The 18,144-nt window shown below is 44.6% G+C and overlaps 1 protein-coding gene across 2 annotated transcripts in view; it reads left to right on the forward strand.

The window, feature by feature from the left end:
* Window positions 1-18,144, forward strand: part of NEK6 (NIMA related kinase 6) — a 56,821-nt gene that overhangs the window by 17,462 nt on the left and 21,215 nt on the right. The window contains exons 2-4 of one of the 2 annotated variants that reach the window (XM_039321462.1): window positions 5,910-6,031; window positions 10,751-10,879; window positions 11,846-11,908. In XM_039321462.1, the coding sequence (XP_039177396.1) occupies window positions 5,942-6,031; window positions 10,751-10,879; window positions 11,846-11,908 (282 nt within the window). In that variant the 5' untranslated portion in view covers window positions 5,910-5,941. The remainder of the gene's footprint in view (window positions 1-5,909; window positions 6,032-10,750; window positions 10,880-11,845; window positions 11,909-18,144) is intronic. The other variant, XM_039321461.1, reaches the window with a different exon arrangement.

Raw genomic sequence — 18,144 nt, forward strand, 5'->3', positions numbered from 1 at the left:
TAATTTGACCCCCTTTTCTTTGTGGCACTTCAAAGAACTTCCAGGCATGTTTATCCTAAAGCCTTTATTACCAGTGTTACAAATTGACGGCACATCATGGAGGTTTATGCCAGAATCTGACTTTCTCTTGCTGGCATCTAACTTTTCTTGCTAAACCCCTCCCTTATCTTGCAGTCACAAGTCACATCTTCCAATTAGCCCAGAGGGCAGAGATTCACTTCCGTTTCTTTTCCCGGGCTTTTGTTATTTCCCCTCCCTTTTTTCTCTGTCATCTGAACTAACTCTAGAAATACCAGACAGTTCTGCATATTTTGTCAAAGCAAGAATATTCAATATTAGCAGTACTGACAGAGATCACGTTACCCTGGGTTACTGTGCAACCGTCGTAAATAGGAGTCAGTTGTGCCAAGCGTCTGAATTTTGATCTCCTGGGCGTAGGGATGCTGCAACGGTTGTTAAGTGTGAAAAATGGTCATAAGTTATTTGTAATTTGGAATGGTCACCAAACCGATGTACTCTCACAGACCAGGCTGGTATTGAAGGGACAGAATCTGTCACTTGTGGAGTTCCGATGCTAAACGATAATTTTGTACAGTTACTTAATTAAACAGCCTTACCGGATGATGTTTCGCTTCCAGTGCCCGGAAATCTTTATTAATGGAAAAAGGAGTGCCCTGCAAATGGGAAAACCTTGCCTTTTTTTTTTTTTTCCAACCATGGCTTTGCACGATGCAAATCAGCAAGCATCTAGTTAAATTATAACTCGCCTGCCTTGGGACCTTTAGAAGAATTCGAGCAGATGACAAAGAATCCATTCAAACCGATTTAACAGTGAAACGGTGACTAATACTAACTAGACCAGCAGCCTGAAAACGAAAAAAACCCCAGCAGATAACTCGAATTTATAAATAGAGAGGACGCCAGAAAGGTTAGCACCGTGAGATCCTTCTTAGACTTCTTTGTTGAATTTTTGAAGAGGTGGGCCGTAGATTTAGGTGTGTGGGGGATTAAAAGAAAAGGAATGTAAAATATCTTGGATCCAGATTTCACCCACGGCCGCGCGAAAATCTCCTGGCGCACATCTTGCAGCGTTCCAGTATTTGAGGGGCTGCCACAAAGAAGAATAAGTCAACTTATTCTCCACAGCACCAGAAGGCAAGACAAGAAACAATGGTTGGAAACTGATCAAGGAGAGAAGCAACCTGGAATTAAGGAGAAACTTCCTAACAGTGAGGACGATTAGCCAGTGGAACAGCTTGCCACCCGAAGTTGTGGGTGCTCTATCACTGGAGGTTTTTAAGAAGAGACTGCACAGCCACTTGTCCGAAATGATATAGGGACTCCTGCTTGATCAGGGGGCTGGACTAGAGACCTCTAAAGTCCCTTCCAGCTCTATTCTGATTCTGATTCAACTGAACTGAAATTTTGGGGGAGTAGATGACCATGCAAATTAGACTAGGGGTGCCATTGGATCTGGATCTTCTCGGTCAGCGAATTAATCAACCTCCCCCTGCCCAATAAATGCTGATTTAAATATTTATCCTTGTTTTCAGGCCCCCAAATATGCATTGATTGCAACTCTGGGCTCCTGAAAACGAGGCTTGGCCTAACTGAAGTGGAATTTTATTTTTTATTTTTTTTGTGAATGAAGGCAGTGTGGAAACATCTTCCCGTCTTTCTGTTGAAAGCTGAATCTTGCTGACTAAAGGCAGGAACATAAACATGAACTACGTGGAGAATTTATTTCAAACACAAACGGGAAGCTTGCCACGAAAAGCTGAAACATAAGGGAGCGAGCGGGGAGTGAGTGGCGTTGTTTTTAATTGATGGCCATGTTACCGTCATTGGGGGGGGGGGACTTCCAGGGACGGAGCAGAGACTTCACACCCTCCTGAAACAACACCGGTTGCGGTGAAGAGCCAGGAGGAAGCTAGTGGGGGCTGTGAGGTCATCTGCTCTACCTCATTCCGAGTAGAACTGGGAGTTGAGTGAAGAAGTTTAGTTTTCTGAGTCACGTCAAAGCGACATTAGTGGAAGGACTTTATCAGATCTGGGTGAGGTTCTAGAGCTTTTCACGGTGAAGAGCCAGGAGGAAGCTAGTGGGGGCTGTGAGGTCATCTGCACTACCTCATTCCGAGTAGAACTGGGAGTTGAGTGAAGAAGTTTAGTTTTCTGAGTCACGTCAAAGCGACATTAGTGGAAGGACTTTATTAGATCTGGGTGAGGTTCTAGAGCTTTCAAGACTCGGGAACACTTTATACTCTGCCCCATGTGCAAAATAGCAGTGGCCTTGATTGCTTCTCTTTGGAAAAGACTTGCTATCTTCAAGGGGTGTGTAAATTGCCTTATGTTCTTCCTGTTCAATGGCTCTGTTTTGAGTCATCTCGGATTGCCTTCCGAGAAAGCCCAGCTAAGGACTTCAGACTTCAGGCGTTTACAGTAAATAGGTCCCTGTGTCTGAAAAGGGCCGTCAGATGCTTAATTATTCCAGTTCAGGACTATCTGGCGTTTCCTGAATAACATCCGTCTGCTTCCAGCGGTCCAGTTTAAGGTGAGGAAGAGAGCTTCTGCTCCTGTCTTTTACTCTTTGCTCGCTGTTTACAAGAGGAAGGGAGAAAGTGTAGGGTGTGTGTGTGTGTGTGTGTGGTTGAACGTAGCTAAGTAATTAGACCCCCGCAATGGATAAATGGCTGCCAAAGTCAATGGAGTTAGCAGAGGTGGCTAAATTGAGAGCTTTGATTAAAGGGAACATAAAACACAATCACTTTGGTTGCTACTGGGAAACGGCTTCTGGACTTTGTGCTCGAGGTGGTTAAAAAAATGGAAATTTTGAATTTGGGTTTGGCCAATTAGCTAGGTTTGTTATTAAAGAAAGAGCTAGTTTATACTATTATGTAAAAGCAAAAAAAAAAAGTTGAGGTTTGATGTCACTGTCATATTCCACCGGATGTCAATGCTTTCTCTTAATTTTCCCCCCTTCCCCTTCCTACTATTTTCTTTTGCACTTTTATTTTACATTATAAATTAATTTTTTTAAAAAAAGTTTTAATCGTAGCATGAATCAGCCACCGACAGGTGCGTTGTTACAGAAATGGCTGCTTTATATTACCGCGTAAAAGTAAAAAAGTTGAGGTTTGACGCTACTATTTTCTTCTGCGGCAGCAAAAGGAGTCGGGAGTCCATGCCTTTTCTTTCAGGTTCATTATTTTCTTTCAGGGTTTTTTTGGGGGGGGTATTTTATACTATAAACTACCGTATTTTCCGGCGTATAAGACGACTTTCTAAAGCATGCAAATTGGCGCCGAAGTCGGGGGTCGTCTTATATGCTGAGTTGTCTTATACACCGGAAATTACGGTAATAATAATAAAAAGAATGTAGCTAATAATTAGGCTGTATCGGGAGGAAGTGTGTATTACTATCGCTTTCGTTGCCGGGAATTCTTCAACGTGATGGATATGATTTAAAGGTTGAGCTGGTGAAATTGCCAGGAGAATACTAAAGACCGGTGAAATTTTCCTTCGAAGAGCTCGTGGCATAAACTGCTGCAAGATAACAGACTGTCAAAGTCACCCGGAATAAGCGGCCTAGAGTAGGTGGGGTGTTTTGCGACGCCCATCCAAAGAATGCAGACTCAAGTTGGGGGAGCATGTTTTTAAAAACATTGGGAGCCTTGCCAAGCATCTTGACACAGGATGGTTTATGGGCAAAATGAGAAGGTGTTATTGAATAGGACAGTGATGGCGAACCTTTTGGAGAATGAGTGCCCAAACTGCAACCCAAAACCCACTTATGCATCGTCAAGTGCTGGGTAGGTGTGGCCCATTGGGTGGGCGTGGCCCATTGGGTGGGTGTGGCCCATTGGGTGGGTGTGGCTGCGGTGGTAACGGCAGACTGGGTGGGACTAAAAAGTTCAATCCATTCCAGCTTTGCGAGATCTTTTTTTTCCCGCGAGAAGTTGAAATTGACTGATTGATTGAACCTTTTTTTTTTGCACACGGTGGTGGAGGCCTAAAGCGAAAAGGTTTTATAAAACCCAGCTGAAGGCCTAGGACTGGGGCGACGGCGCGTGTGCCCACAGAGAAGGCAGGACAAGAAGCAACGGGTGGAAACTAATCAAGGAGAGAAGCAACCTAGAACTAAGGAGAAACTTCCTGACAGTGAGAACAATTAACCAGTGGAACAACCTGCCTCCAGAAGCAGTAAATGCTCCAACACTGGAAGTTTTTAAGACGAGACTGGACAGCCATTTGTCCGAAATGGTGTAGGGTTTCCTGCCTGAGCAGGGGGTTGGACTAGATGGCCTCCAAGGTCCCTACCAACTTTACTACTATTACTAAGTACAGAACCAGGTCTTAATTCTTGTTTTGGCTGTGTTGTGTTTCGGAACGGTTCCCTTAGCCCTTCTTCCTCCCTTCTCTCTTTCGCTCCTTCCTTCTGACAAGAAGATGGTTTTCCATCTTTCAGACTGCCTGATCTAAAATCAAAATGGTCCCAGTTGCAGCCAAAGGCCTTTAATTTGTCCCCTCGGCAAAGATTTAAGGGTGTTTTTTTTTTCCTTGATTGACATGATAGGCGTGATGGCTTTAATATTGTGTTTGCGAGTTCCTTGGCCCATTTGTTTTGGAGAGATGCTTTCTTAGCCCTTAGCTGTCATCCTCAAAGTGGGAAATAATTTATTTCTTATTTTGCTACCTCCTCTGTTCTGCTATCCCACCCACCCTTGACTTACGTTCTGCGAAGTTCTGGATGGAGGGTCCCTATCAACCACAAGCGAACAGAACTGAGAAAAGAAAGAGAACTGATGGTCTTTTTTTTTTTTTTTTTTTGGTATAACAAGTTTTTATTGGTTTTCCAGATTTACATTTAAGTATTTAGAAAGCAGCGGGGTGATTGGGTAATCAATAGCACAATAACAAAATCTTTAGTACGTATCTCAGGTTACATCGTCAAAAAATTCCTTCTCTATTTCTCTTAACATCTGCTATATCATATTTAAGCTAGTAAGTTTGTAATTCTAACAAGCTCAGTTAAAACATTTACCAATATATTTATGTTTATGCATATCCTTGTCCTGTATTTAAATTTTACCTGATTTTTAATTACAGTTTTCCAATTTAACCTTTAATATCCATAGTATTTAAATTTCGGGTAACCCAAATGTCCTTTATTTCACTACATAAAAATTATAATTTCTAAAATATACCTATTACTTACTTGAAAATTAACGATTAGGAAATAGCTCTGAATTATCGCTTAGCCCAGATAACATAGACCAGTGTTTCTCAACCTTGACAATTTTAAGGCATGTGGACTTCAACTCCCAGTTGAAGTCCACATGCCTTAAAATTGTCAAGGTTGAGAAACACTGACATAGACGATGGATTTGAGACAATAAAGGATACTCCGTTAGTAAGTGGTGATGTAGTAGGATGAGAAACAGAAAATGTCTATGAAATAAAATAAGAATATAACTAATGTTCTTATTACTGACCTTATAAGGAACATTTTAGGATGTTTAGATGCTCATCAGAGCTTTTGGTAGAAAAGCAGTGGAGCTAAGGTTGAATTGTTGAGTTCTTGATGTTCTCCAAGCTTAATGGTTTTCAGACATTGTGGCCAACATTACTACTCCTTTTCCTGCAGACATTTCTTTGTGTTGTCCTTCAGATGTTGTCCAAAAGCCCTTTCATTATACCAGTTAGGTAACGTCATCCTTTCATTGATTGTATGACCTAGGCTGATTGTGAACCATCTGTAGGAAAGTTCCAAGAACACCAAGAACTCAACACCAGCGCTTTGCCAAGGAAAGGTCTGGAAGGAAAGGACAGCTTTGATGCTCTCCTTCAGCTCATTTGCACCCAAGTCTTGGGAATCTCTTTTCTTTGACATCTTGATGTTCTTGTTTCAGTACAGCCGAAAGACGCGGCTTGGCATGTTACAATGGAAGGACAACACAACCATCCACACCATCTGGGGGACCAGAACCTACTGTGTAAAGTGGCAAGCTCAGAATATCAGCATGACACGCAAGTAAGCCCCCCCCCCCGTTTTGAATTCTCTTTTGGGTCGATGGGTTTGAAGGCCACCCCGGTCAGCAGCTAAAACAAAAAGATCCTCAGAATTAGGATTGAAGCACCTATATTTTTATCTCTCTCTCTAACTTGCAAGTGATCAAAGTTACTGGTAGTTCTCTCTCTCTCTTATCTCTCCTCTCTTCCTCTCTCTTCTTCTTTCTTTCTCTCTCTCTCTTCCTCTCTGTCTCTCTCTTCCTCTCTCCCTCCCTCTCCCTCTCTTCCTCTCTCTTTTCTCTCTTTCTCTTCCTCTCTCGTTCTCCCTCTCTCACTCTCTGTTCCTCTCTCTCTCTTCCTCTCTCTCCCTCCCTCCCTCCCTCCCTCCCTCCCTCTCTCTTCCTCTTTCTTCCTCTTTCTCTCTTTCTCTCTCTTCCTCTCGTTCTCTCTCTCTTTATCTCCCTTTCTTCCTCTCTTCCTCTCTCTTTCTCTCCCTCTCTTGACCCCCCCTCTCTCTTTCTCCCTCTCCCTCTTCCTCTTTCTTCCTCTTTCTCTCTCTCTCTTCCTCTCTCTCTCTCTCCCCACTCCCTTCCTCTTTCTTCCTCTCTCTCTCCCCCCTCCCTCTCTTCCTCTTTTTTCCTCTCTCTCTCTCTCTCTCTCTCTCTCTTTCTCTCTCTCTCTCTCTCTCTCTCTCTCTCTCTCTCTCTCTCTCTCTCTCTTCCTCTCTCTCTTCCCCCCCTCTCTCTCCCCGCCCCAGGAGAAGAATGGTCAGTTTCCTAAATTGTCTATGAAGATTCTCAGTCATCCAGGCTGTGGTTGTCCCAAGGGCAACTTGGCATTTTTCCATGAAAATGTTTTACTTCTCATCCAAGAAGCTCCTTCAGTTCTTGGATGAAGAACTTCTTGGAAGAACTCCTAGAACTGAAGAAGCTTCTTTGATGAGAAGTGAAACATTTTCAAGGGGGAAAAAAAAACCCAAGAAAGTTCAGTTGCTTTAGGAAAAGCACCGTTGGGTTTCCTAGACTGTATTTGAACAAGAGTTCCTCCATCGCGTATCACATCAACTTTGCCTTAGCATCTCACATGGACAACCTTGCTGTGATGTTTTCCTAGAAAGAATTGGACTTGTTCTTTTCCCACCTGCTTTCCTTCTCATTTTCGGCCAAGCTCGGTGGAAGTGGCCACCACGTTTTCTTCATTTCTCTAAAGTCAGTTCTTCATCCCTGTGTTTCATTTGGGCCTTGGTAGTCACAACACTTGCAATTGTGCCTTTCTAGCCTGGTCTATTGCAGGGGTCTTCAAACTTGGCCCTTTGATGACTTGTGGACTTCAACTCCCAGAATTCCTCAGCCAGCCTCCATTTTGTTTGTTAGATTTAAGACAGGAGTCTTCAAACCTGGCCCTTTGATGACTTGTGGACTTCAACTCCCAGAATTCCTCAGCCAGCCTCCATTTTGGTTATTAGATTTAAGACAGGGGTCTTCAAACTTGGCCCTTTGATGACTTGTGGACTTCAACTCCCAGAATTCCTCAGCCAGCGTGCCTGACTGAGGAATTCTGGGTGTTGAAGTCCACAAGTCACAAAGGCGCCATAGTTCCCCCATGCTGGCTCAGGAATTCTGGGAATTGATCCGCAAGTCACAAAGGGGCCATAGTTCCCCCATGCTGGCTCAGGAATTCTGGGAGTTGAGGTGCTCAAGTCATGAAGGGGCCAAGTTTGAAGACCCTTGGTCTATTGCTTGATGGGTGACAGGTCATCCAGTTGTTGTTACAGCAGGAGAATTGTGCATTGACTTCGAAGAAGCAGCGGTGTTCGTTTTCCTTCAGAGTGTGAACTGGTCAGGCCATCGTTGCTGAGGGGTTGTGTAAGGCCCACGCGCCCCTCAAGAGTTTGGAGCTGAGTTACCTCAGCTCAGCTGTGGAATTTGTACCAACCATCAATTGCCTACAAATGCGGGCGTTCGGTGCACAGCCCCCTTCTGCAGTGCAGCAATTTGTCTTATTAAGTCATTTAATAGTAATTGATCTCCTTGAATTAGCCAAGTTATGTTTTGAGCAATTAGGGTTAATTACAGCCTCATTTGGCAGAACCCGTGTAATTATTCCACGAACGAGATTAGGATGTGTTCTTACACAACAGACACACACATGGCATTGTGGAGGGCATGCTGTTATTTGTAATAACATGGTTAAGGGTAATTGTCGGTCGATAATTCTGGGGTTTCGTTGGCTTGACTGTAGGAGATCCCATTGTCAGCCGTGGCTATTTTTTTTTGAATGGGTTTCCTTAAGGAATTCTTGCAAAAGCAGCCAGCGACTCCTTAGCTTTGAAGCTCTTATTAAGGAGGAAAAAAAGTGTTAATTGAGGAGAGAAGACGATGGGGTTGACAGTGGGTTGAGACGGGGATGCTAAACACAACAGCCACAAAAATTAGGCTTGAAAACAGAGGGATAGAATCAAGATCACGTGAAGTATTAATACCACTCTTCAATGCCTTGGTAAGGCCACACTTGGAATACTGCATCCAGTTTTGGTCACCACGATGTAAAAAAGATGTTGAGACTCTAGAAAGAGTACAGAGAAGAGCAACAAAGATGATTAGGGGACTGGGGGCTAAAACATATAAGGAAAACATATAAGGTTGCTAAAACATATAAGGTTGCTAGAATTGGGTATGTCTAGTTTAACGAAGAAAAGGACAAGGGGGGACATTTATTTATTTATTTATTTATTTATGAGACTTATATACCGCTTTAAGTGCAAGCACTCTCTAAGCGGTGTACACCAGTAAGCAATGTATATATATATATATTTACATTGCCCCCAACAATCTGGGTCCTCATTTTACCTACCCCGGAAGGATGGAAGGCTGAGTCAACCTTGAGCCGGTGAGATCTGAACCGCTGACCTGCTGAACACAGTCAGCTAAAGTGGCCTGCAGTACTGCACCCTAACTGCTGCGCCACCTCGGCTCATGATAGCAGTATTCCAATATCTCAGGGGCTGCCCCAAAGAAGAGGGAGTCAAGCTATTCTCCAAAGCACCTGAAGGCAGGACAAGAAGCAACGGATGGAAACTCATCAAGGAGAGAAGCAACCTAGAACTAAGGAGAAACTTCCTGACAGTGAGAACAATTAATCAGTGGAACAGCTTGCCTCCAGAAGCAGTAAATGCTCCAACACTGGAAGTTTTTAAGAAGAGACTGGACAGCCATTTGTCCGAAATGGTGTAGGGTTTCCTGCCTGAGCAGGGGGTTGGATTAGATGACCTCCAAGGTCCCTTCCAACTTTACTACTATTACTATTACTTGCTGGGTGTCACCCAGTTTGCTTGTTTTGTTTTTTTTTTAGTCATGTCACCGTTTTTGGACAACTTGTTCCCAGATTTCAGAGGAGGGTTAGTAACTGCACCTTCCTCCTTTCCTGTTTATATATAATTTTTTTAGCCCGCCGATTTCTTTTGGGACAACAGGACCTTCTAATTAGAGAAAACGAGGACGTAACTATATATGGGCTGGTATGTAATTGTTGCCAATCTCATTTCTTACCAGCCTTGTATCGGTGTAGGGAGGTCAACATTTTCCTGGCGGTCAGTAACTCAAATGAGAAACTTTATTTAACCTGCCTTTTATTGTTTTGCTGCCAAAAATAAAATAAAATTAGGGTTGTTTCCTTAGCATATTGAGGTTTTTTTTTTAAAAAGGGCTTGCAATTAATCTACCAAATGGATTTTGATTAATGTTGGCTTGAGTTAAATTTAATACTAGCAAGGCGATAAAACTGGCTTCTGAAGAAACCCTCGTTCCCAAGAGCTGTGTTCAGTTAAACTTTCAATGTAAACATCTTATGTTTAAAAAACAAAAAAACACTTAAATTTACACTGTGTATTTCACTCCTGAGACTGGCGTAATTTCAAAGGAGACACTGATATATAGGCATTTATGGGAGTAAATCCTTCTGATTCTCTTTTTTAATTTGTCCCCGTCTGTTGATTGTTTGGGGACCTGTTAGCCTTCCTACCCGTTTGACGGGTAACTTTCACAAAACTTTCACATAAAATATGTTTCTTCCCTGCTTTACAACATGGCTTCACACACTACACAAAGTCTGGCCCGTGTTCCATATATCCACCACCGATAATGTTCAAATAATCAGGGTTAAACAGATGTGGATTAATGTGGGATGTGAAACCATCAGATGTGTGCTGGTGTGTCTTTGCTGTTTGCAGTGGAATATTTGGCTAAAGAAGGCTTTAAAAGGACACGGTTTTCTCCTCCTCCTTCTCCTCCTCCTCTTCTTTTTCTTCTTCTCCTCTTCTCCTCCTCCTCTTCTTCTTCTCTTTCTCCTCCTCTCCTCCTCCTCCTCCTCTTCTTCTTCTTTTTCTTCTTCTTCTTTTCCTCCTCCTCTTCTCCTCCTCCTCTTCTCCTCCTTTTCTTCTTCTTCTTCTTCTTCTTCTTCTTCTTCTTCTTCTTCTTCTTCTTCTTCTTCTTCTTCTTCTTCTTCTTCTTCTTCTTCTCCTCCTCCTCCTCCTCCTCCTCATTATTGTTATTATTGTTATTATACTATTCTGAATTAATCTGAAGATCGGGACATGGGAATCTTGGCCTCTGCAGAGCAAGAGATGGTATTTTTCATGGGGTTGTTAGACAAAGGAAAATCCGAGCGGAGAAGACACCACTTTTTGCTGTGTCCCACATAAAACATGCACAGATGCAATTGCTCCTTTCCTTCTCTCAAGCAGAGACACCTCTATCGCTGCACTTTAGCAGATTTTCAGATTGAGAAGAAAATTGGGCGAGGCCAATTTAGCGAGGTCTACCGGGCAACTTGTCTCCTGGACCGAAAACCGGTGGCGTTAAAAAAAGTACAGGTAAGAACGTCTGCGGAAGATTCTCAAGTCATCCAGGTCGGTGGCTGTCCCAAAGGACAGCCACCGACCTGGATTTTGTTTCTATTTTTCCAAAGGCAACTGGGCTCTGAAGGTGTTTCGCTTCCCATCCTAGAAGCTTCCTTCAGTTCTGACTGAATAGAAATCCCTCCGTTCCAACCGTTCAGTCAGAACCGAAGAAGCTTCTTGGACGAGAAGTGAAATGTTTTCAAGCCCAGTTGCCTTTGGATAAACAGCACTTTTGGGATAAGTAAGAACCGCTCCCTGAGAATTCGCCGTTGGCCAATTGGGCTGGCCTGTTCTCCTTGCCGGTTGCTGATCCTGTGACCCTAGGGGACGCTGTGACGGTCCTAAGTGTGAGGACCTGTCGTAAGTCGCTTTTTTCATCACCGTTGTAACTTCGAACAGGCCGTTGAGCAAATCACCGCAAGTAGAGGACAAACGTGAGCGTGGTCCATCCACTTTCATAAAATATAGTCAGCTGAGCTCTAAAAAAGGGATTTTGGCGTTAAGAACCTTTGTTTTCCAATTACCACGTGTTACACGCTGACAAAAGCAATTTATTTTGTCAACCGAAAAGCGTGGTAATGTGATAAAATCTGCTAGGGTCTTTATTTGTAAATGTTTTCTTGGTGCATTTAGCATCTTCTCGAAATTTGCAGTCAGCTATGGGTGGCGGTTCTTCGGATTTTCGTGTTTTTGCTTTTTCAGGCTGAGAACTGAGAAAGTAACAAACATGCATGCTGTTCTTTAACAGCATGCAGTTCTTTATATTCTTCTTTATATTGTTCTCTAGTTGTTGTTGTTGTTGTTTTGCTTTATTTGTGGGTGTTATTTAAGCCTGAAGAACTGCGAGAAGTGGGCGGGTTTTAAAATGAAGGGAGTGAGAACTGTGAGACTCTGTTTTGTGTTCGTCTTTCAAAACGTCCAACTTCTCTTTTCCTGAAGATATTCGAGATGATGGACGCCAAGGCGAGACAAGATTGCATTAAAGAAATAGACCTTTTGAAGGTAAGAATCCCTCCACACTTTAATGCTCGTTGAAAGGTATTTTTTTTTCCAAACTATTTCCTGAGACGACGGAAGAAGGTTCCAGTTTCAACGGCTTTCGGCAGCCATCTTTGATTTCACGCCTGTTGACGAAGCTGTTTGCAAAAATAAACAACGGTCGTTTATGATAGCTTATTTGCTCTGGCAGAGTTTGGCAAAAGAGCTGCTGATTCCTGCACGACCTGGGAGTTAATTTCAGGACGGTGAACAGAATCAGATGCCTTGGCAAACTTCCCAATTCAATTCTAAAAATCTAAATTCTGTTTCAGAGGCAGTCAGGATGTCAAGAATGCATTGTGCTCCTAACCTATTATTGTAAAAAGTTCAGTTGCCTGATTGCAGGAGTCTCTGAGGAAATGAGGTCCACTGAGGTCTAGTTCAAGGAGAGTGCACACACACACACACACACACACACACACAACTTTTGTCGTTGTTATTTGGCCTAAGATAACCACCACTCCTTCCCCCCCCCCGCCAGTGGAAGCTGAAACAGACGTATCTTCAATAGTAGAGAAGAGAGAATAGCTCAAGATTGTGTACTTCTTGGTGTTCTTGTGAGCTTGAGGGTTCTCCTGCAGATGTTTAGTGGCTAGGCTAGACAACCTCATCAATGGAGTGCAGGAAAGCCCACCAAGCTCAGAGCACATCAGGACTGTAACCGTCCTGAAATGGAGAATTGGTGATTTTTCCCGCTTTTCAAAGAAGGAAACACTGCAACCTTCCATCAGCGCCAGTTGCCCACTGAGGAGGGTCTAGGACAGTGATGGCGAACCTTTTATAGACTGAGTGCCCAAAAACCGCCCCCGCCTTCCTGCAGGGCCACCCACAGCAGATCACCCAGCAGCATCGTGACGGCCACACCCTCTGCCCGCGCCCCGCAGCATCGTCTGCACGCGATGGGACGTGAGGGCGGAGTCTTGTCCCCGCTGCCATGTCCTTGGCTGCTCTGCTCCGCGTGGCGAGTTGTCCTCCAGGGGGGCTGCTGGTGAGGAGGGAACCACAGGGCTGGCACGTGTGCCATAGGTTCGCCACCACTGTCTAGGCCAGGGGTAGGCAACCTTGGCTCTTTTATGACCGGTGGACTTCAACTCCCAGAATTCCTGAGCCAGCATGGCTCAGCTTGGAAACCTCTCCCTTTTTTCCCCTCAGCATGGCTGGCTCAGGAACTATGGGAGTTGAAGTCCACGAGTTATAAAAGAGCCCAGGTTGCCTATTCCTGATCTAAACTCATCAAATCTAGATCAGGGGTGGGGAACCTTGGCTCTTTTATGACCGGTGGACTTCAACTCCCAGAATTCCTGAGCCAGCATGGCTCAGCTTGGAAACCTCTCCCTTTCCCCTCAGCGTGGCTGGCTCAGGAATTCTGGGAGTTGAAGTCCACGAGTCATAAAAGAGCCAAGGTTGCCTACCCCTGGTTTAGGACAACTCGCCACAGCCAAGTTGCCCCAGCCAACTCAACATGGCCTACTCTCCACGGTCAACTCATGGCTCAAGAGTTACATCAATATCGAAGAAATGGTGGCGTAGAATCGTTAAAAGAAAGCATGCCAAAGGAGGGACGAAATGAAAGGTGGACGACAAAGAGCAAAATAATTATTTTTTAATTACTTTCAATGATTAAATCGAATGGTTGAATTGTCCCGTGGCGAGCTGAGGAGGTTGCATCTGAGCTGGCTTCCTAGAGGCGCTAAGTGGAAGGGGATGGAAAAGCGAAGGTGGACAGATCAAAAACGGGGATGGTGGTCCGCAGCGTGACGGTGCTAATTCTCCGCCAAAGCAAGCTGCGGGGGAAGAGGCTTCCCCAGATGGTGTGGGATGGAACTCAGCCAAGATGTCCACACTGGTTAGAATCAAGGGTGGGTGAAACCGGAGCGCTCAGGGTGACAAGGGAATCAAGATCTTCCCACCCGTGTAAGATCCCTGAAGGCAGCTACAGATCTACTCATGTCAACCTCACCGGGAAACCAGATGTTAAGTTGTGAATATTGCATTAGCCGGGCTGTGAAGAGAAAAACGTACGGAGATGATACGGGGATAATTAGCACGTTCCCCTCCAATGCCTTGTGCAGGATTTTTTTTCCCCCTCTCTACTTTTTGATTTAATTAAGGCCTCCTGCATAACTCAACCATGTCCTTGCTTGGCCAGAGTGAAGATTTTGACCTAGATCTTTGTGAACAAAAGGGGAGTTGGGCCAGGGCTGAAAATTTTACTGAAGGATTGTCTTGTTGGGTCAAGGCCAACCGAGATGGGTGGAGACACTCAAGAGGGGATCTCAAAGATGTTTTTTTTCACGAGGCAACTGGACTTTCTTGGGGTTTCTTTCTTTCTTTTTTTGAAGACGTTTCACTTTTCATCCAAGATGCTTCTTCAGCTGAATGAGAAGAGAAACGTCTTCCTCGTGAAAAAACACCTTTGAGATAACCATGAATAGAATAGAACCATAGAATAGAATAGAATAGAATAGAATAGAATAGAATAGAATAGAATAGGAGAGTAGAGTAGAGTAGAGTAGAGTAGAGTACAATGGAACGGAATAGAATAGAGTAGAGTAGAGTAGAGTAGAGTAGAGTAGAGTAGAGTAGAGTAGAATAGAATAATTAGAATAGAATAGAATAGAAGAATAGAATAGAAGAATAGAATGGAATGGAATAGAATAGAATAGAATAGAATAGAGTAGAGTAGAGTAGAGTAGAATAGAATAGAGTAGAATAGAATAGAAGAATAGAATAGAAGAACAGAATAGAGTAGAGTAGAAGAATAGAATAGAATAGAATAGAATAGAATAGAGAGTAGAGTACAATGGAATGGACTAGAATAGAATAGAGTAGAGTAGAGTAGAATAATAGAATAGAATAGAATAGAATAGAATAGAATAGAATAGAATAGAATATGGAATGGAATAGAAAGTAGAGTAGAGTAGAGTAGAGCAGAGCAGAGCAGAGCTAGAAGGGGACTTGGAGGTCTTCTAGTCCAGCCCCCTGCTCAAGCAGGAGAACCTGTTTGCTTGGGAATGAACTTGCTGGTGGTCCATGGCTTGACCCTAGAAGCATTTGAGCTTCTAGCCTGTGTGAACATTGCCCAAATTAGCTGAGGAAGGAGAGACAGTACATTCATTGAAGACATTTGGGAAATCTAGGGTGGGTGGGGGAGGTTAAGATGAAGAAAAGACACGGGGCAGGCAGTCTCTTTGGACAAACATCTTGGAGACCTCAGCATCTTGGGAACTTGGTGGTAGAGATGGTCGATCTTTAGGGCAGGGGATCGATTAGATGTTTGGTCTTCACATAGCTGAAATGAGATCTGGGAGGGAAACCAGTTTGGCCTCAGGAAGGCAAACCATGAACCCGACAGTCCCATTAAGACACCCAGTAACCCTCACTCAATTGGAAGATCCCACAGAAGACCTCTGGAATTGTCTCCTAAGATCTTTCAGGGCTGGACAGGGGGTCCTGTCAACCAGCTTCTTTCAGCCCCTCACCCTATTTGTTAGAAAGCTTTCAAGAGAGTCATCTCCTGCTTGGTCAAATCCTTAACAGAGCCGTTACTCGACCCACAACGGGAAGTCATACTGGCTTACAGAAGTTCCTGGGATCCATTAGTAAATTCTGCCCATTGGGCATTTCTTTCAAACCCATCCGCGTTTCCGAAGGAAAATCCCAATCCAACCTGACAGATTTGGGCCCAAGATGTACGTGAATCCCTCTTCCGAGGGGCAAGCAAACATCCTCAACGTCAAGCCGGGAAGCCATTTTTAACGATGTGTGGTAAGGTCAGCGTTTTCTGATAATTTTAATTTGATGCCGGTGCCGGAGTTCTTCCCATCGGGTCTCGGAGGGCAAGGCTATTTGAAGTTTTACTCGGAGGCAAGGGAAGGTTTTTAAATGGCTGGCTTGATTTGTCTGCATCAGCAAACTGGACCGCTCTCTCTGCAGCTAATGGCTTGTCAAATCAATAAACTGCAACTCATCTCCCGTAACTGAAAGCCCCACTTGGCCAAAGTACACCTATATGCAGATTTTGCAGGTATAAATCAACCTCTTGCAATGCTCCTCTGAATCAGAGATAAAGGATGGAGAGGCTTAATTTCCAGCAAAAGCTCCAGGCACATTCGACGTATTCAAGACAGCCTATTTACTGCCCGACTTTGAGGCCTTCTAGAACAGTGGTTCTCAACCTTTTTAATGCCGCGACCCCCAACCGGTCGTAAGTCGAGGACTACTCAACTGGTGCAGCACCGTTTGCAGAAGGGGACTTTGGGCGGGCTCAGCAGGGCAGAGACAGCCTGGACCATTCCTGTTGGCTTTTGAAAGCCAATAGAATTAGACTCTATTCAAGAGAGTCTCTTCTATTGGCTTTCAAAAGCCCATAGAATAAAAGGGAGTAGCACAGCCAAGGAAAAGGGGGAAACAAAATGGCGGACTGCGTTGTTTGGCGACCCCCGTGAAATGGTCGTTCCACCCCAAATGGAGTCCCGACCCACAGGTGGAGAACCGCTGTTCTAGAATCATGGTGGAAAAACGTCACGGGAGAAGTGACATTCAGGAGCTCCATTCCCATCCAGCCTGCAGCTGCTTCTTGGTGCCAATTCGGCGGACGACTTGTTCCTTGTCCTATTCTGCCCTTCATCTTGTTTGCAAGGTTTGATCCACAGACCCAAAGCCACCTGATGTTGGTGGGTTTTAGTCTTCAGTTCATTCTTGATGGCTTCCAAGTGCTTGAACCACATTTCCTACCAAGAGGTACAGCTGGGGTGTCACCAGCCCATGGCTGACTTCATGCTCTCCCAGCCTGGAGGTGGAGATGGCCCCGAGTCCATAATTTTAAGAACAATCCAGTCAACTTTTGTGGAGTTTGTTTCAATAGTGTATGTCTAGTCTGATGAAAAGAAGGATCAAGGATGACACAGCAGTCTTCCATTATTGGAGGGGCTGCCCCAAAGAAGAAGGGGTCAACCAATTCTCCAAAGCACGAAAAGAAACAACGGATGGAAACTTAATCAAGGAGAGAAGCAACCTGGAACTAAGGAGAAACTTCCTGACAGGGAGAACAATTAATCATCGGGATGGCTTCCCTCTGAAGTGGTGGGTGCTCCAACACTGCAAGTTTTTAAGAAGAGATTGGACGGCCATCTGCCTCAGATGACATAGTATCTCCTGCTGGAGCTGGGGGCTGGACTAGAAGACCTCCACGTTCCCTTCTGCTATGTTTTTGTCTTTCTCTCCATCTCCTGCTGTGCAACGCGACGCGTCTAATTTTAGGAACCGGAGGGACAAAATTGCACCAAGCCGTGGTGTCTCTCCGAGGCTGAAGACCTTCCGTGAGCAGATGTCTCATTTGAAGAGGCGCTGAAGCCTCCGAGGATGAAAGGAGCCCATTCAGAAGCCAGGGGGAAAAAAGGGAAGCTGTAATCAACTGCCTGCCTATAAGCATCCGGGCTTCCATTTAGTGACTGCCTTTATTTTTGCATGCTTTTTCTCCCAGCGCATTCTTTGCATACAAATGAGACATTCCAAGCAGGCCATCTGATTTTTAGACGGCATTCAAAAAAGGAGGCAACGGTGTCACATCATGCTTCCCTGGGTCCTAAGGCAGCGGCCTGGGTAGGGAGGCCCATAGATTCGTTGCCCTTGTTTTTCCTGGAGGTGCTGGTAGAAGAGGGGAAGAGCAGCGGAGGGCTCTGGGGTCAGGCTGGTGGCGTAGCTTAGCTTGTTCTTGGAAAGTAGGAGAACCACAGATTGCCATCGCCGTGGCCCTTGGAGGCAGCGAACGGAGAAATGCCAAACAGCATAAAATGATAGCAATCTTCTTCTTCTTCTTCTTCTTCTTCTTCTTCTTCTTCTTCTTCTTCTTCTTCTTCTTCTTCTTCTTCTTCTTCTTCTTCTTCTTCTTCTTCTTCTCCTTCTCCTTCTCCTTCTCCTCCTTCTTCTCCTACTCCTCCTACTCCTCCTTCTTCTACTCCTCCTTCTTCTTTTTCACCCATGGCATCCTCCACCTCCCCTCCTCCTCCTCCTCTTCTTCTCCTTCTCCTCCTTCTTCTTTTTCACCCATGGCATCCTCCACCTCCTCTCCTCCGCCTCCATCTCCTCTCCTCTTCTTTTTCCTCCTCCTCCTCTTCTTCTTCTCCTTCTCTTCCTCCTCCTCCTCCTCTTCTTCTCCTTCTCTTTCTCCTTCTTCTTCTCTTCCTCCTCCTCCTCCT

Source organism: Crotalus tigris, unplaced genomic scaffold (assembly GCF_016545835.1).
Source record: "Crotalus tigris isolate CLP2741 ecotype Arizona unplaced genomic scaffold, ASM1654583v1 scf7180000023746.1698619, whole genome shotgun sequence".
Taxonomy (NCBI): Eukaryota; Metazoa; Chordata; class Lepidosauria; order Squamata; family Viperidae; genus Crotalus; species Crotalus tigris.